Genomic DNA, 20,707 nt, shown 5'->3' with positions numbered 1-20,707 from the left:
GGCAAAAGTTTCATTTTTAAGATTTTCGCAAAAGTGCGTTTTGGACATTCTTTAAGCTTTTTGGATCCTTGAAAGTGTTTTTAATTTTTTTACCAAATGAGTACTTTTTTCTTCAAACTGACTTTTTGAGTGTTAAAAACATTTTTAGGCCCCTTAAATGCAATCCCATACAGGCATTTTGTAACGCCCCGATATTTGAACTAGCAAATATCGAAGTCGTGACGCTGCAACTTTAGAAAATACAATCTTACAGCGGAGTATGTATATTGTTTTCTTTTTCTATGACCTAGGAATAACTTACACAACACAGTTGAGCTGACTGAAATACCTCGAGGTGATATATTATTAAATAAAATAGAAACATGGTTTTCATTACAACATATGTACACACTAGGTGTACCAAATATATGCTACAGACGGCACCTAAATTAACATAGTAATATCTATTAAGTTTACACACATCACCATACATAATAAAAGCGATTAACATAAATGAGACTTGCTCCATAGAGTAAGCATAAATCCTGCAGCAGATGGTCTATCAACCATCAAAACCAGTAAAAGGACCATCGTCTTCACTTTCTATCCCTGCATCAAGATCAATGTAAAGATGACGTTATCATATTTACATAGGCAAACAAGTGAGTAATCTATTTTCCTAGATATAAAGACTAAAAAGACTAGTTTGAACAAATAAGATTAAAGACTAAAATATATAATAATGAATGAGTTGTGAATGCAGCGTAATGACAGATTAGTTTGTGTTTTATGATAATCTTTCTTCAGACCTCTTCTCATGAGCTCTCAGCCCGCTTACGTCCGTTATGTCCCTCACACTTTAGGGGTTTACCTGTTTGGTGCTGGCAACTACACCGTCCCAGCTTAGTTATATATTAGGCCTGTTAGACGGTTATATACCCCCATCCACTGAGATACCGACAGTTCCTCACGGCAATCCACCCAGCTTGTTCTTAAGGTGGCTATCTTATCAGCCCATTTTATTAGACACATTATGTAGCAATTGTATTGCAAAATTATATCAATAAGACAAAATAAGAATTCCTATAATAATAAAACAAAGCTAGTACTCAGTAAGTATATCCATACTTACTCTCCTTAGTGTAGTATTCTGCTCCACTTCTGCATATAATACATACATGCAAACAATACTTAGTTCATTCTCCAATAATATCATTGTTTAAAGACCCTCATCTTTTTATATTTATTTATTATCCGTCACTTCATCTTTACTTACTCATTTTATTATATTAGTCTAAGATAGTTACTTATAACTAGCTTTATGCCTGAATTCATTTTTGGTGACGAGGCTAATGTCCAGTATCACTAAATACAAACAAGTATTATAAATAATATATATAAAACATGACTCATATTTTGGAGATGAGACCAATGGTCCGTACCTACCAAAGTATGAATCAAAATTTAAATGACAATAAAAGAAATGACTGAATGTAAATACTGAATTCATATTCTGGGGATGACCGCCAAAAATATGAATTAAAATTTAAATGACATAAAAGAAATAACTGAATGTAAATAATGCATATTTCGGGGATGAAATCAAATGGTCCTTACCGCCAGAAATATGAACAGAAATTTAAATGACATAAAAGAAATAACTGAATGTAAATAATGCATATTTCGGGGATGAGATCAAATGGTCCTTAGTGCCAGAAATAAGAACAGAAATTTAAATGACATAAAAGAAATGACTGAATATAAATACTGTAAAGTAAATAATATATAGATAATATTATAAGTCCTTAGTTGATTTTGTCCACTAACTCTTTATTATTAATTCACTTGTATCCATTACTTTATTTTACATTATACGCTTATTGGGTCTTTAAACAATTAAATGAGGACAAGTAATAAAAGCAATAAATCATGATATTTATACAAGAAACACTTACCCAATAATCCTTTAGAAGTAAAACTCCACCAAATCTTCTCTAGGTAGCTAGTTTTAGAAAAACGCTTGAACACTACAAAAAAGATCTAGGCTATATGGTATTTGACTAGAACTAAGAAATAAAATAAAAGGAGGAGCAAACAATTTTACTTGTTCTAAGATTGTAAAAACTTAAGTGAAAGTGAATTTAGCTAAGGCTCTATTTATAAGAGAATGAATGGTTAGGATTTATTTTTACACATTTGATCTAAGGGTTGAGATGTATTTAACCAAAAGAATGAACCTAGTCCATATTTCATGCTCTATACCAATTAGAATTTTCGTCCAAAATGAGGGCAGTGTATCCCGATCCATTTTTCAATGTCCAAACGTACTCCGATTGACATGAAATTTTGAGAGTAGATAGAGGACTCCGAGACAAACATTTTATATTTTTGGTTCGACTTCATCCGAGTTCGTTTGAGTCTATTTTTGGCCTATACAAAGTTTCCAATTCAACTTAGGCTTTAACTATTTGCATTCCCACTTGGTCACTTGCCTTATTAAATCATTATAATCATGATATTTACTATAATCATCATTACTAGAAGACTTTAAGCTTTCAACAAAGGTGGCTAGCCTTAGTATCTTTCTTTAGCAGTTTTAATCTCATGTAGACAGTATGAAAATTAAGACACTACTTTTTAGGCTAAAAATTGTAAAGCTTCAAATTAATTTCTAACTTCACTAAACACCAATATAAATAATTTATTTACTAGATTGTGTTTAATTATGCCCATAAACATATTAGTGAAGCTAAATTTTAAAATTGAAGGGATATACAAAAGATGTCAAAAATTAATGTAATATACCTTTAACACTAAATAGTTATTTAATATCATTAATCCACATACCATTGTTCTAATTTATCGATCATATTTTTAATCTATTTAATATTATTTAAATAAGAGTTTTAAAATCTAGGTCGTTACACATTTAGTCAGCCACATAATGTGAAGAATTTTATCATTACATATAAAAAATATATATAAAAAGAAAAATTCATGGAAATCTTGTGGCTAATTAGACTGCATACCTTGTTCATCACTGAAATTCTACATGGCGTTTGATCCCCCAAGATTGACCCTTGCAGACGCTCCAATAAGTCCAAGGCACCGAGCTTGTATATTTGATATCGTTCTCCTTTAATCCTATACCTGAGACGAATAGTAGTTACCTTCTTGACTTTCCAATAATCTTCGCCTCCATTAGGCTGCATAGGTAGCACAAATTCTCTCTGCATTTCATAGAAGTCAATAAGCTTTAGGCTTTCAAGGTGTTGGATTCCAGAGGGTACCTCCTTCATTTGCGGGCATGGTCCAATCTCTAGTTGCTCAAGACTGGGCAGTGATCCTTTGTCTATTTCTACCATCTTCAATTTTTCCATCTCTCTGAGGGTGAGCTTCTTGAGTTTTCTAAAACCTCCTTCCTCAAAATGCAGTTGCTCCCCATCATACGCATGATTGAGGGAAAGGGTAATTAGATTTGGCAAAGCTTGGACACACGACAGTGGATATTCCTCTAATGATGAGAAAAATAAGACTAGTGTGACCAAATTTTGAAGCTCTAGAATCCAGTTCGGCAACTTCTTCAATCGCCCTCTTAGATAGATATGCTTTAGAAATGGAGGGGGCGAAGAAATTGATTCTAAGTCTATAATCTCATCTTCACTAATTGAGCTTACACACAAAATGTTAAGGTGGACCATTTTTTGTATGGAGGTACATAGGGCCCTTCCACGTTCTGCAGTCATATTTGAAATGCCGAACACCCTCAACTGACTCAACTTTCTGAGCTCTTCAAATAAACCAACCCCATGATGATTTGCCTCAATCAATGATAGGTCCTGCAATTCGTTTAAACATCCAACCCCTTCATGTACTTTTACTCCTCTTATCGAATAAAGGCTACTTTTAATTTCGAAGTCATGAGAATGAGCAAGAATATGTCGTAGCTTATAAAGCCTAAATATCTCAATTGGTAGCTCACGCACTGGGGTTTCCGCAACATTCAGTGTCTGAAGGTTTTGTAGCATACCCACTGAATTTGGAAGTATCTTCACTTTTGTTCTCCTCAAATTTAAGTACTTCAAATGGAATAAAGTACCCACTTCTTGAGCAAGATAATCAATAGGAGCATCTTCAAAATCTAACACTTTCAAAAGCTTGAACTTTTTGAACAATTTAACCATGAAAGACTTGGGCATTTCATTAATGTTGAAAAGAAAAATAAAACGGACACGAGAGTACTCACTTGTCTCAAAAACATTTTCTCTAGCATTGTGGATTGATAGGCTCCGACTTTTACCATGGAAAGTAGTATCACCTGCTTCCAGAACTTGAGAGAAATTCAACTCTCCAACCTTCGATAGGATGGTTTCATGCAGCAGATCATGGATTCTATACTTTATGATTATCTCATAATCAAACTCCCCAAATGAAACTTGAACCAAGTTTCTGTGAATGAGCTCCATTAAGTATTCTTCAGCTACGTCTACCAATGATTTTCCCTTCTTTCCTTTTATGAAGCCCCCAGCTTCCCATAGCCAAAATAATCTCGTACTTGTGATTGAGTAGTCCTCTGGAAAAATGCCGAAGTACAAGTAGCAAGACTTTAGGGAGCATGGAAGATCATGATAACTAAGAGAGAGAATTTTTGTTACACTTGTAAGGTGTGGATTACATTCTAGCTCAGAACTGAGGCTATCATGCAACTTTTTCCATTCTAATGGCACGTTTTCCTTTGTTGACAAAAGACCACCTATGGCAACAATTGCAAGTGGCAGGCCTTCACATTTTTTGACAATGTCCATCGACAATTTCACCAACTCTTTGGGACAACACCTTTGAAACTCGGACTGGAATGCCTTTCTACAAAACAATTCCCAAGCCTTGTCTTGAGACAGAGGTTGTAGCTTGTGGACCTGATCAAATAAAGATTCTTTACAAGATACACCAATGAGATCACTGCGGGTAGTGATAATAATCCTGCTTCCTCTGCCATTGCATGGTAAAGCATGTTTCACAATTTCCCAAAACTCTAACTTCCAAACATCATCAAAAACCACAACATACCTCTTTTGCTGTAAATATTTCCTCAGCTGGCTGATTAATGTGATCTCGTCCGTCATGTCTATTTGCCCTGGAGCCGTTTCATTTTCACAATAGACTTTCTTTGTCATGGACATGAGTATCTTCTGGACGTTGTATGACTGAGACACTGTGATCCAAACACGGCAGTCAAAATGTCTTTTCACTAATTCATTCTCATATACTTTCTTAGCAAGAGTTGTCTTACCAATTCCGCCCATGCCTACAACTGAAATAACAGATCGTTTAGATACTCCCCCCACCAACCATCTTACGAGCTCATCCCTTGTAGACTCAATGCCCACAACTTCATCTTCCTCAATGAAAAGTGCACCCACTCTAGGGTCATGCCATGTAACACTAGATTCACTACTACTTGATCCTTGCTCTAAGGAACTAAAACCATATCTTTCACTTCTTTCCTTGATTTCAGGAATTGATATTTTGATATCTTGAATCTTTGTAGCTATGTCATGACGTGGTTTTAATTTTTTGAATAAGTGGCCAATTTTATGGAGGACAGCAATAAAACTTTGCTGATGGCGATGTTGTGCCACGTGAAGAACGTATTCATCAATTACATCTTCTATATGATAGGCTACTTCTCTCACTTGTTTCACCCATGTTTTGACGCCATCTTGGAGATCTCCTCTATCTGCATCTTTGAGGAAACACTGGATGCTCTCAAGTTCATCTCTAATGTCCACAACATCTCGGTGGACACCCCTTAGCAATTTTGATTCATGAGCGATCAACTGAACTAGCTCATTGATGACAAGGGTCACAACGGTTTCTGTCATGGTTTCCTCTCTAATACTGTCACAATTAGAAATGAATTTGGGTTAATTGTCACACCCCAAGCCCAAAGCAAGACATGACACCTACTTAGAACTTGTATTGTGTTTCTTTTAGAAGTAATAGAAATATCATTAAAAAAAGAAAACACAATGCAAGAACACATGAACTATACATGAGAAACACATAACTAGGAGAAAAAAGAACAAGAAATCTCGAAAACTAAGCAAACTAGTAAAGACAAACGTTGTTGTCCAAAGATAAAGAGTAATAAAAAGCAAATACAATTTATACTAAGCACTGATATTAAATCGAATTGAAACATTTTCTTACAGTTATATTTTATCCAATAAGCAACGACTTATACTACCAAATTACTTATAAAACATCAATTAGAGATCTATAAATAATCCAAACACAATAAATCAAAAATCTCATTTCGTCTCTAAGATATATTCTCCTACTAGCATAATATGGGTCCATTATAGTTAGAAAGTACAAACTCCAAGTCTCATCTTCCAATAGTGCAATAACTAATACAAAGACATACTTAGGGTGGTAAACAAGCCAATACACTCGACAATCTACTCGGTTAAGGTCGACCTAAACTCGAGCTCAATATTGTACAAACTCACTTGTTACTGTAAAAATCCACTCGATTAGCAAGTGATACATACTCCGCTCATTCGATTGAACTCAATGGGGTTTCGTGAACTCAACTCGTTTAAAGCTCAATTGGATTGCTAGCATGGCTCATTAGTCCAACTCATTAGCTCGTTCATATTTCTTTTGTGTGTGTGTGTGTATTACAAAAAATTAGTTATATAAATTTAATAAGTATGTATATTAGTAATAAGTAGTATATGTTACATAGATTATTTAATATTTATATGTGTATGTATTAGTTAATATACTATAGGTTACTCAATATTTCTATGTATATTACTTATATTATTATATGTGTGTGTTATATATTAGTATTAACATACTAGTTAGTTAATTAATAAACTACCATATTAACTAAGTTAATATATATTAAGTTACTAAGTAAGTATAATTAAGTATAGGTTACTTTGATAAATAAATTATAGGCTACTTAATGTGTGTGTGTGTGTATATATATCATGTTTATATATATATATATATATATATATATATATATATATATGTGTGTGTGTGTGTGTGTGTGTGTGTGTGCGCGCGCGTGCGCGCATGCCTTGGGAAGGCTAGCAGGCCCATCGCCCATGCCTTTTTTAAAAAAAAAAAAAAAAAAAATTTATCAAGTTTATATATATAAAAAATATATATTATATATTGCTGACGTGCTAAATTAGCACGTCAGTATTTCTTTTCTTTTTTTCTTTTTTAATATCAGGTTTATATATATGTTTCTGGCGTGCTAAAACTAGCACGTCAAAAAAATAATAATAATAATAAAAAATAGCGGGACATTCAACTTAATTTTCTCTCTTCTTTCCCTCTTTTATTATTTATTCTTTCCCTAGATCTACTTTTCTTATTTAATTCCAAATCTTCTTTCCGTCTCTGAATCTCCCTCTTCTCTCTCAATCTCTCTGCACGGCAACAGAGCTAGAAGAAAAGCAAATCAAGAAAAAGAAAAACAAAGAAGAAGAGAAGCAAAAAAAAATAAAAAAAGGAGAAGAGAAGATCGAAGAAGAAGAAGAAGAAAAAAAAAAAAAAGGTGAAGAGAAGAAGATCGAAGAAGTGAGATTTTTGATTTGAACAAGCTCTGATTTGGTTTATTTTGATTTGATTTGAGAGATTTTTTATTTTTGATTTTTGATTTTCAGAGAAGAAGATCGAAGAAGGAAGATGATATTTTTTTATTTGGGTTTGGGTTTGGGTTTTTGAAAATGAAGGAAAGAAGAGAGAGAGAGAGAGTGAAAATTGAGGAAGGAAGATATCAGGGAGAGAGCTAGGGGGAGAAGAAACACGGTTGTATTCGAAAATTAAAAAAAAATATTTTTAATTGAAAAAAATTGACACGTCAATAATTTAAAAATTATTAAAAAATAATAATTTTTCTTTTTTGAAATTTTTTCTGGATTTTTTTTTTTCAATTAAAAACATTTACATTTTGACACGTCAGAAAATTTTTCTGATGTGCCAATTTTGACACGTCAAAAATTTTTCGTTTCTAACACCCATAATTTTAACGCTTGAGACACGTCAAAACTGACCCGTCAGGAGGATTTTCTGACATGTTAGACCATTTGACAGATCAGAAAATGTAAGGCAGCAAAATTTTTGTTTTTTGTAGTGTCATATTTCCTTCTTCCAACTACTTCTCATAATTAATGTAAACACCCACAATCTAAATCTTCCTCTTTGAAGCAAACCCAATGAAAACAAGAACACCCACAAACCAAAAACAGAAAACCCACATAAAAATCCAATCTTTAAAGCAAAAGAGAAGAACACCCAAAAAAGAAGAGTCACGTTCAGAAAGAACATTGCAGAAACTAGCTAGGGGAATTTGAAGCTTTTACCTGAATTACGTTGCGTATGGCTGCTGTTTTTAACTTGCATGTGTTGTTGGCCCAAACGATGGAGAAATTAGCTTCAGTTTCAGTGTTTTATATTTTTTCCTGAGCAGTTTCAGTTTTTGAGTTAAAAGAATGGAAAAGTTAGAGACATGTATATGGGCTTCTGATTTGCTTCTGATTTATAACTATATGGTGGCGAGTAGTTATGCTTCTGATTTACCTTCTATTGGCTCAACTAGTTTTCTTTTTCCATATTCGTATGATGCTTCGGAGGAATTTCTGTCCAAAAAGTAATTAATTCTCCTTGGGAAGTCATTCCCCTTGACCATTTCTTAATAGGTATGAGAAGTCTAGCCGCAGTCAGCACACAAGTAATTAAATTGAACCAGGATACAACCTCTTCTTTTCCTTGGACCAACCAAAAGTTCAGTCCATTATTCGGTAGACCGCCAAACAAGGAAAAACAATATTGTCAGCTAAATAAGGTAAGTTTCCATTTCAGCTTTGACGCGAGTCAAGAACATAACAAGAGTCGTCAAAAAGTCAACGCATTAACGACGCGTTCTTTACCCAGAAATCCGAAGCACACACGTCAAGATACAGTAACGTAGAAAAACCTATAAACTATTGGGATTGAAAAAAATGCACTAGATTTTTGCAATTTGAGTGAACCTAGTTGAATAGCAGCAATATATATATAGAAAGCCCGACCATCCGAGAGTTTTCCAATCCATCTCAAAACTGCTTCGAAATGTACATGTTTATATTGGTTTTCATAGGTTGTCTTTTAAAAGTTTGTTAAAGCACTTGGAGTAGCTTCCTTTAGCTTTTCTTTAAATTTATGAAATTAGGATAGTTTTGTTTCTCTATTCAAATAAACTAGACAATAGCTTCTCTTATCATTTGCCTATATCATTTAAATATTCATTCAAATCTATGTTATAAGAATGAGATCTCTAGAGATAAAAAAGATGATCCAACTACTTATACTACCAAACTACTTATAAAACATCAATTAGAAATCTATAATAATCCAAACACAATAAATCAAAAATCTCATTTCATCTCTGAGATATATTCTCCCACCAGCATAATATGGGTCCATTATAGTTAGAAAGTACAAACTCCAAGTCTCATCTTCCAATAGTGCAATAACTAATACAAAGACATACTTAGGGCGGTAAACGAGCCAATACACTCAACAATCTGCTCGGTTAAGGTCGACCCAAACTCGAGCTTAATATTATACAAACTCACTCGTTACTGTAAAAATCCACTCGATTAGCAAGTGATACATACTCCGCTCATTCGATTGAACTCAACTCATTTAAAGCTCAACTGGATTGCTAGCACGGCTCGTTAGTCCAACTCATTAGCTCGTTCATATTTCTTTTGTGTGTGTGTATATATTACAAAAAATTAGTTATATAAATTTAAAAAGTATGTATATTAGTAATAAGTAGTATATGTTATATAGATTATTTAATATTTATATGTGTATGCATGTTACGATCCTTTCTCTCTTTAAAAGATCTCTACCTACTATTAGTCTTTTTATTTGCAAGAGTTATAGTTTCTTTCCATAGTAATAGCCCTACGTATCTTTATTTGGGTTTTGTCTTTATGTCCTTATTTTATTCCAATTAATGATTGTTATTTCCATAGTAGGAGTCCAAGACTTATATGGAGTTGTAAGGTATTGCCTTATATGGCACCTCACGTTCCTTGTCCAAGTCAGAGTAGGGTTATGAGTCCTAACCCTAAGTGTCGAATGTAACATCTATTTAAGCATAGTTTTGCAATAAAGTTAGGAAGAGAATATTTTAGCAAAATCGACACTTTATGTTGTAAGGTTTGGGGTCTCTCTAACGATCTCAATTTATTTTCTATGTTGTGAGGTTTGGGGTCTCTTTAACGATCTCAATTTAATTTCTGCAAACATAGGTAGGAATTGTAGGAAACGTAGGACTCATCCTGTTTTCCTACCTACCCAAGGTCGAGTTACGAGGTCCCTTACTCAAGCTCGTAACAATGCATTAGTTAATATACTATAGGTTACTCAATATTTCTATGTATATTACCTATATTATTATATATGTAAACTAAAAAATATATATTATTATATGTGTGTTATATATTAGTATTAACATACTAGTTAGTTAATTAATAAACTACCATATTAACTAAGTTAATATATATTAAGTTACTAACTAAGTATAATTAAGTATAGGTTACTATGATAAATAAATTATAGGCTACTTAATGTGTGTGTGTATATATATATATATACTTGTGTGTGTGTATAATGTATATATATATACTAACTTAGTATATATATTAAGTTAACTATTTTTTTTAAAAAAAAATGTAAATTAAAATATTAGTTAATATGAAATATAGTTAAGAAGAGATTCGACGATGGTCACAAGCTTTATGGCAAAGCAACATTTGTAGTGATTTGATTTACGAATTATGATGTCATGCTGTTCATTTGGTCATTGAAAAAATAAGAATAAAAAAAATTGTAGTTGAAAAAAAAAAAATTGTAAGAAAGGACACACTATTTGTTATTATTAGGTGTAGAAGAAGTCATGTTCAGTAATTAATTAGGAGAAGGGAGAAAGAAGTGACACGGGTGTGAGATAAGAGATAAAATATTCAAAAATATATATTGGTCTAGTCAGAAAGTTGCATGTTGCAGTCATTTATTACGTGTCCAAATTTTGTTTATTTAGCCTGTTCTAATTATTCTTGTTGAGCATCTTAACTATCAAAAATTTTTTTGTAAAGAACAAAGAAAAAAGAAAAGAAAATAAATAAATAAATAAAAAATAAAAAAATAACAGCCTTTTAATCATATTTTAATTTGGATTTCGTTTCTCGTGCATTTCAATGTCATTCCAAGAAAAAAAGCCTTTTGAGTTTTGATCATGTCTCTTTTACTTTTTTTTTTTTTGTAAGTCTCTTTTACTTTTTTGAAGTTCCCTTTTCAACTCTTCTGTCAACTTTCCTATTTTCTTCACCCTTCTTCTTCCATTGTCATAAGCCTACAACTATATTCTCCACCTCCACCTCCATAAGACTGAAATGGCTTGAACTCGATCGGATCGTTTAAACGTCAATTAAAATGAGCTTCTTTGAGAATGTTGAAACAGCTCAAACTCGAATCGTTTAAAGGTCAATTAAAACGAGCTTGTCTGAAAATGTCAAAACTCGACAAGACAAGAGTACTAGTAGTAGACGCCTTCTATGCTATTCACTTCTTTATACTTAAAAAAAAAAATTTAGAAAAACCACAAAAACATATTCACATCAGATTTCTTATATTTAACTAAAGGTTGCTACAGTATTTTCAAATGCGTATGAAATCAAAAATGATTTCTTATACATTATTTTATTATAAATATTTTTCTTTTTTCTCTTCCCTTTCATCTTTTTGTTTTTAATTAAAGATAATATTGAAATTTTGTGAAAAATAAGCAAGAGTAGGTGAAGATCTTATATTTTGTAAAAAAAAATATATATTTTAATTATATGAGAAAAGATAAGAAAAGCTATTGTGAAATACATGTTTATAAAAAAGAAAAAATAGTTTTGTGATCTAAACTTCTAAAATTTAAAGAAAATCAAAGAGAAACTTGTGCAAATGTTCTTATTGAACTTTCTACTTCTAACTAAATTCCAACAATAAGCGAGTGAACGGAGTATCTTAACTTGAAGTACCTCACATGCACATATTTCCTTCATCCAACTACTTCTCATATATTAAACCCAAACACCCACAATCTAAATCTTCCCCTACGAATTAGCAAACCCAATGAAAACAAGAACACCCACAAACCAAAAACAGAAAACCCACATAAAAATCCAATCTTTAAAGCAAAACAAAAAAAATACCCAAAAGGAAGAGTCATGTTCAACACCAAAAATAAAAAAATAAAAATAAAAAATCTATGCTCACAAAGAATATTGCAGAAACTAGGAGAATTTGAAGCTTTTACCTTGAATTACGTTGGGTATGGGCCCAGGGCTGTAAACGAGCCGAGATCGGACGAGTTGGAGGTGTTCAAGATCAGTTCGTATGTACTGTTCACAAGCTCGAACTCGTGACAAACCATAAATGGTGGACTTGGCTCGACTCGCCAAGAAAAAAATCTTGTGCGAGATCGAGATCATCTTCTAGGTGAGCTGAGCGTCTTATTGAGCACTCGGCTCGGCTCACCAACTTCTCACCTTTCCTGAGCCACTCCGTAGGCAAAGCCCCAAAATCGCCACCTTCTTAGAAAGAAGGGGAAGAAGAAAAGAAAGGGCTACGTGTATTAGTAGTTTTACTCCAAAAGCAAGGGCTTGTTCCCTTTTTTTTGTTTTCTTTTGCTAAGGCTAAGGGGATTAGATATCCCCATATAGCCAATCAAAGCCACACACGTGGTAGTATGTAGATTTCTTTTTAATTCAAACCTCTCACTTTTTAAACTACACTACTGCCCCCACCTTATTTTATTTCCATCATTTGTTAATTAATATTTAACCCCTTATTTAATTTAACTACAATTTACTATTACAAATAATTATTTATGACACTAATACTTATTATTACTATTTTATTATTCTATTCAAGATTAATTCCTGAATATCCCTTTAATTTAATTAATTCAAATTATTTTGGAGATATTAAACTTGAAAATTAAGTGGGAACTCTAGAAGAAACAACTGCAAGAATAATCTTACAATTTGTCAATGACAAGTAGTAACATAATCTTGCAAAGCATTTAATACTATAAATTATAGTGATAATACATTAATACTTAAATATTATGAAACTTACACCATAAATCTTTAACTATGCTTACTAAGTTACTTAACTAGTAATTATATGTTCATATGGCAAAATATTAGACCATATGATAATTAATGTGACTAAATTCCAATGATAATTCATATGATATAAAATCTAAATTACAATGATAATACTTAATTTGTGATTGTAACAAACATTGTTTTTTTTTTATAAACATTGTAATCTTCTTTCATCAAAAAATAGATATCTAGAGCATAACACTCCAAACATAACAAGAGCATATAGCTCTAAACAAACACATTGTTGATTATAATATTAATCACTTAATTTTTGATATATATGATCATATGATCTAACACTTAACTTAATTAATAGTAATACTAAGTTAGTATATATTAACTAACAAGCAAGTATATATATATAATACTCATACAAATATTAAGTAACATATAATTTTTTTGTTTGTCAAAATAACCTATAGTTAATTATACTAAGTTAGTAATTTAATATATATTAACTTAGTTAATATGTTAGTTTAATAATTAACTAGTTACTAGTTAGTATGTTAATACTAATATATAACACACATGTATAATAAAATAAGTAATATACATAGAAGAATTGAGTAACATGTACTTAATTATATTTACTTAATATATATATATATATATATTAATTAACTAGATAATATGTTAATTTATGAACTAACTAGTTAGTATGTCAACTAATACGTACACATGAATATTAAATAATTCATATAACATATATTATTTAATTACTAATATACATATTTAAATATATATGTATAACTATTTTTTTGTAATATATTTTGTATATATATATATATACAAGATATATGATTGAACTAACGAGTCATGCTAACGAGCCGGTTCGAGTCTTAAACGAGTTGACCTCACGAGTTCCCGTCGAGTTTGATCGAGCGAGCCGGGTAAGTATCACTAACTAATCGAGCGGGTTACAACAATAACGAGCTAGCTTGTACAGTGTCGAGCTTGAGTTCGGGTCAAGCTTAACTGAGCGGGTATCGAGCGAGCTGTCAAGTTATATTAGCTCGTTTACACCTCTAAGTATTTGGAAGTGACAGAATCCCTCAGCTGCAGCAAATCATCTCTTTCATCTGGATGGTACTGCTGAACCTCAATGGATATAGTGATGCTGGGCAACTGAATCAATGAAATTATAGATACTAGAATTATGTGTAGAGCCAAATTCATGTTGATAGATGGAGTAAAGAAACAAGGCACTGGGTTTCTAGGATGAAAATTGCAGTGCATAAAGTCATATGTTGTCTCTATTATCATATATATATATATATATATATATATAAGCCAAGTTTTGACACAGAGAGTGCTTAGAATTGTGACACATGTCTATGTTTTTTAATATCTGAGAGTGCTTAGAATTGCGACACGTGTCCATGTTTTTAATATCTAAACCTCACTACAAGAATTTAGCTCTTTAGGGGCGACTCTAAGTCGACCCTAAAAGTCCTAAAGTAGACGCTGTTGCCAACAGCGTCGACTTTTGGACCCTAAAGGTGTCGACGTTAATAGTCCGACCCTAATGCTCATACGTGTGATCATCAGCGTCCACTTCAAGTCGACCCTAATGATAACTTTTAGCGTCCACTTTATCGACCCTAAAAGTCACATTTTTTGACCCTAAAAGTGATGTAAAAGAAAGTCATAGTCGACGCTAATGGTTAACCATTAGCGTCGACTTAAAGTGGACGCTAATAGTTAACTATTAGCGTCCACAAAGTGGACCCTAATGGTCCTAAAAAAATTAAAAAAAATAAATAAATAACTATCAGCGTCCAAATCAAAGTCGACGCTGATAGCTAACCATTAGCGTCCATAAAGTGGACCCTAATGGTCCTAAAAAATAAAAATAAAAAATTATCTATCAGCGTCCACTTAGAGTCGACCCTAATGATAACTTTTAGCGTCCACTTTATGGACCCTAAAAGTCACAATTTTTTGACCCTAGACGTGATGTAAAAGGAAGGCATAGTCGATGCTAATGGTTAACCATTAGCGTCGACTTAAAGTGGACGCTAATAGTTAACCATTAGGGTCCACTTTGTGGACGCTAATGGTCCTAAAAAATTTTAAAAAAAAATAATATGCGATCGATCGCACACGATTGTGTGATCGATCGCAGTACCAAAAGGTGTTCGAGATTTTGCGATCGATCGCACAATCGTGTGCAATCGATCGCAATACCAGAAGGTGTTCGAGATTTTGCGATCGATCGCACAATTGTGTGCGATCGATCGCAATACCAGAAGGTGTTTGAGATGTTGCGACCGATCGCACAATCGTGTGCGATCGATCGCAGACCCAGACCCAGGGAACCAAATTACTTACATATGCAAACCAGTTTCATTTCTGAATTTAAGATCAAATTTCATACACATTTATTAACTTTAGTTATCAAGAATCTCACCATAACTAACTACTGAAACTAGAAGAAATTATTAACTGAATGACAAACCCGCTCCAAACTATCTAATAACTGGGATGCAAAAGAAACTATTTTCTGCCAAGAGGTTTAGTAGATTCAATCCTCCAACTTGCAATTAATAGAAGTAAATGAGCACTATGACCCTCATTCAAATCTATAAGAATGCATTCAAGACAAAGCAGTGACAAGTATTAAGAAAAAAACAAAAGAAATATTAAACCAGGTCATACCCTGATCATTAGTTCATGCAAATCAATTACATTAAAATAAAGCGCAATAGATTGTACAAGAAAGGTGAAAATAGTGCTTAATTTTAAAAATTAGCTTGCATGAAAAGAAGAATATTCACTGTTTATGCAAGGAAAGGAAAAGGTAGTCACATACAGAACTGTTGGTATAATTGCCATAATACTCCTAAATTACAGAAAACTTTGTTTTTTACGGATTCTAGTTATAAATCAATCTAATAGTAATGGACGTTACCAACCCAGTATGTAATGTAGAGAGCCTCCACCATCTCAACTGATCCGTTATGTACTACAGCAGCCACCTGGATATGCACAGAAGTCAATAATAGAAAAGAGACCAAAAACAAAACTGGAGCACGTTATAAATTGTCTCATTAGAATAGAAAATTTTATTGTAAACAGTATTACAGGGAGAAAGCATGAAAAATGTTTGCATATGTATGCATAACCAAATTAGATATGAAGTTACACCACAAAAATTAGAAGCTGCTTATATAATGAAAGACAACCAATTATGGCTAATTAAGTAAATCCCAAAAGAGTAAATAAAACACAACGTCAAATAAAGGCATACCTTCTTCCAGTCTTTTCCATATTTCCGTTAGGCTTCATAAAAATGCTCAAGCTCCTCCTTGCTCCATTGAGGTCCTAACTTATCAGAATATTTCCTTTTCTGTGCATAAAATACAGCAGCCAAAATATTTTTTTAAAAAAATATCCACACTTTGAAGCTTTAAAGTCAACTCAACTAAGCCTTAATCTCTGTATACTGGGTTGGTTTATGGACCTCAATAACAAATTATGTTTGCCCACATAAATACATTCCCATGCAAACAAGAGGCTCAATTGATGATCCTATATATTTTGTTGTTCTATCCTATCTGAAATTATCCTTTCTATTGCCACAAAGATTGACTGTGTCCAATACAAGCTAGAGGCAATCATTTTGAAGATCCTATCAGATACTTCAAAATTTCATAAAAGGCCCACACTACATTCTACCCTCCATAAAAACTGACCAACAAAGGTTTATTAAACTTGGTTAACAAGTGTAACCAAACCAAGACATAGAGAGTCAAAGCACAACAAAGAAGAATAATGGTTACAAATAAATGAACAAATAACGAGTCAGATAGGTATTAATTAAGTTATAGGAAAAGTAGAGGAAAAAAAAACTTGTTTAGAATCCAAGAGAACATGTTTATTGATTTGGAATGTGCATCAATTCCTAGTCCTAAGTTGAATGTCAAAGCATATTTGATCACCTAATCCATATTGAAAAAGGATCTCTCTGCCCAAATTGTTTCCTTCTGCTGAAAAATAATGAAAGAAAAATGATTGTTTTGGATAACCAAAGCTAACATACCAGCTCAAATTGGCTTGAAATGCAATGCTCAAACTCCTCCACAACCTTACTTAGCACAGATTCAACCAGATTTCCCTTCCTGAAATTTAACAAATTTATTTTGAATTACTATACAAATTTCTATCCGTAAACCATATATGTTCCATCCTCAACATCTGATGTATGTGAAAAATGGGCTAAAAGTAACAGAAATTTCTATTTTAATGAAAAACAGAGATACTAAAGACCCTAATTCTTTGAGAATCCTGACATACTTGTTCCAAATCAGACGCCTCAAACGTAGGAATTCCCATTTCCTGCACAGCCACCAGGAAATTCCTCACATTCTCAAAGTATTGAAATGCGGACAATGCGGCCCCATCAAGAACCAGAGCAGAATCACATGGACTTTCCACCACCAAAAAAGAAATCAAACTACTGCTTAAACATCTCAAATTGAAAAAACAAAAAAGACACAGAATTTAAATGAAGATAAGGATGAGGAAAAGGCTAACCTTGGGCACAGCTCCAGAGTAAACCTTGTTGAGCACATTGCAGAGAATGATCCCACTTCTCAATCCCAGCCTGAACTCCTGCTCCGACGGCTCCGCCGGCAAATCCTTCTCCCCCACTGCTCCCACCATCTTCCTCAGCCACCCCGCCGCTTCGTTCCTTCTCGACGCTATCAATCACCAAAACAAAATAAACCCATCAACCACTCTCTCCCATTCATTCACCACAACTAACACATCTTATACCTCTTTATCCTATAATTATGAAAATGATATAATATAAAGGGCAAACATATCATGAATAATGGCATAAAACTACAAAACGACACCTATCATTGGAAATAGAAGCCGAAAACCACAAATATTGGCAAAGTTTAAAAGTTTAACACCTTTTAGAGAAGACTACTATGCATTAACACTACTTCACCACATCAGACAACAATCTTCAAACTAATGTAAATGCTCACAAGCAACGTAACTCAAAATGACTAACCTCATAAAAATCATCAAAAATATGTGAGAACTGCCCCATGAACCAAACCTGCCAAGGGAGAAAACTATAAAATATATGTTTTACAATCTGTGGCCAGGAAAATTCCAAAACCCAAAATAAAATACTTATCTGCATCCTCTTCCTTGCCAATTCATCCTTATAAGCAATTTGAGTAATCTATCACAATGAACCAATATATAATATCAAAGACAATAAGAATGAAACCCAACATGATAGAGAAAGAAATACTAAAAATGTGTTTGGTCATGAAACATATTAAAGTAAGAACCTGCTTGGGTGGTTTAACTTTCTTGTACTCTTATCATCCTGCATACACTTAATAATAAAATTTAGAATGATATTATTACTCTCTTGCATTGTTTACTCAAAGCTCTTTAACCTTGATAAACATGTCAAGGGAGATTTACTAACTCAAAAGTTCTTGAACCAACAATTTTGCGAATATCTTAACATAATATAAACCAAATAAAAAGTACCAACAAATATACATTACCAAACAGATCACGATCAACAAATACTCAAATATACAATAGCAAATAGAAAGTACCAACAACTATCCAAATACATAGTATCAAAAAAATATATCTCAAATAGATGGTATCAAAAAGTACATCCCAAATAAATGGTTATTCCAAAGCTACCTCAATTGTTGGCTTCACTTGATGCACCTCCAAGCAAGCTCCCTCCAGACCTAATAAGAATAGAATTTCATATAATGATCAATAACCTTTTTAACGATTACTTAGTATGTGTGTTTTTGTAAAATTAATGCATAGATATAGTTTCACTAACCCTCCAATACGTGACATTAAGAACTCAACAGTGGCTTTCAATTTGTTGGTTTCCTTAATGTTGGCTTGCAAATTCTCCCTATACTGATGAAGTTCGATTCTAGTCTGTTGAAGCTCGCTTTGAGTATCTTCTTGTCTTTTCCTACACTCGTCATGGTTGTCGAAGTGCGTGAACGCTTGAGATGAAGTACTTAAAGGGGTGGGAATAAGACCGCATCCCATTCCTCTAACGTGACCAGATCGTCGGCCCCCTAGCACTTGTGTGACTATTTCTTGCATTCGGTCCTCGACACTTGTCCCCTCCACACTGCCTTCCTCTAAGGCCTCACTGGTTGTTAATTCTTGCATCTGAAGCTGCACAAGTCATAGTTGGCCTTAGTTTAATATATACTTCATGCAAGTTTACTATTCATGTACTTCACTAATCAACTTAATGATCGGAGCGTAAAGATTTACTTACATATAGACTTTTGCATTTGTCGTTCACAAACTCTTTATCCTTTTTTCTTGTATAGGTAGCCTCATATAGTTCAACAGGATTGGGCTTCACTTTTGTTTCTTGTTCCTACACATAATACATATAATCAAAGTTTACACTAAATAATGTTACTTTAATTAAATTATAAAAAAGAGATACTTACTTTTTTGTAAATGACGTTAACAAATGAACAAGTGCCAGCTGTGTGATTTGTTTCCAATTTGCTTCTGTTTTTTATATTTCGTGCAGACTTTTTCTATAAAATTTGGAGAAAAAAAAAAACACAATTATTCATAAAATGTCCTCAAGTGCATGCAAATTATATCAATCTGAATTTTCTAATCAGTATAATAATATATATTTACCTTCCATTTATCGTCATCAAATGAGTCGCATATCAGGAGCATATCCTGCTGGCACGTTTTCCCTCCCAATAGCCTTAGCCTTGGCAATCCCCTCATCATCGTCTTTATCAATGCCTTCAAAATATTTTTTGTAGTGGTCTCTATACAAGTTCGAACGAATCCTAGCATATGCACGACCCAATTTATTTTCAACAGCTTTGACGTGCTTGTATCGTCCCATATTCAGTGCGAAATTTGACTGATACATAATAGATAAGAAAACAATGGTAAAAAATGTGTCACATTATTTTTTCATACGAAACATATTCTTAAACATTACATTGATATTCATACCTGAACATGAAATAATAACTTGCTCTTTTCCTCAACTTGGACCTTTTTCCATTCACCGTGATGGAGTTCGCACATGTTACGAATAATCTCCCCAATCTTGCTTGCAAACCATGATGCATTATCGCCTACAGGTGCCCGGTGTCTATTTGGAATGTTTAGCACTAAGGGACCATTCTTAAGTACGTGCTCACTCAACTTCTTACACTTGGCCGTACCCCTTACACTTCTGACAGACGTGGTAGCTGTTATGCAAAACATGGTAACGTAGTAAGTTATATTGTCAAATGTCTATAACAAACCAAAATAATACAAAAATAACATTTCATAAACATATAATTCATAAACTTACAAGATGCAGTAGGGGCGCCTCCCTGTGAATCCAATCCTGCCACTGAGTGAATAAGATCATTAGACTCGTGCGAAGGATGCCTATCCACTGACTCGAGGAGGAGGGGGGGCGAGGGCGCCATTTG

The 20,707-nt window shown here is 33.2% G+C and overlaps 1 protein-coding gene across 3 annotated transcripts; it reads right to left on the bottom strand.

Annotated features, from left to right (window-relative positions):
• Positions 1 to 316: 316 nt before the first annotated feature.
• On the bottom strand, positions 317 to 12,653 carry LOC148584591 (disease resistance protein RPM1-like). Of its 3 annotated transcripts, XM_088518298.1 has the most exons (4): positions 12,365 to 12,653; positions 3,270 to 5,877; positions 3,009 to 3,185; positions 317 to 588 (listed from the first exon to the last, which is right to left on the bottom strand). In XM_088518298.1, exons 2-4 carry the CDS (start codon positions 5,859 to 5,861, stop codon positions 583 to 585), a joined length of 2,775 nt encoding a protein of 924 aa, XP_088374424.1. In that variant the 5' UTR covers positions 5,862 to 5,877; positions 12,365 to 12,653; the 3' UTR covers positions 317 to 582. The 3 variants fall into 3 exon arrangements, with proteins under 3 accessions (XP_088374424.1, XP_088374423.1, XP_088374425.1); XM_088518297.1 differs by having other exon boundaries at positions 3,009 to 5,877; XM_088518299.1 differs by lacking the exon at positions 317 to 588 and having other exon boundaries at positions 3,044 to 3,129.
• Positions 12,654 to 20,707: the final 8,054 nt, after the last annotated feature.

Source organism: Corylus avellana, chromosome 7 (assembly GCF_965113065.1).
Source record: "Corylus avellana chromosome 7, dhCorAvel1.hap1.2, whole genome shotgun sequence".
In the NCBI taxonomy this organism is placed as follows: domain Eukaryota; kingdom Viridiplantae; phylum Streptophyta; class Magnoliopsida; order Fagales; family Betulaceae; genus Corylus; species Corylus avellana.
This window is presented reverse-complemented; position numbering and strand designations above follow the sequence as displayed.

What these genes read in the sequence shown, in the direction of transcription:
- LOC148584591 (XM_088518297.1), bottom strand. Translation starts at nt 5,861, where the DNA reads ATGACAGAAACCGTTGTGACCCTTGTCATCAATGAGCTAGTTCAGTTG.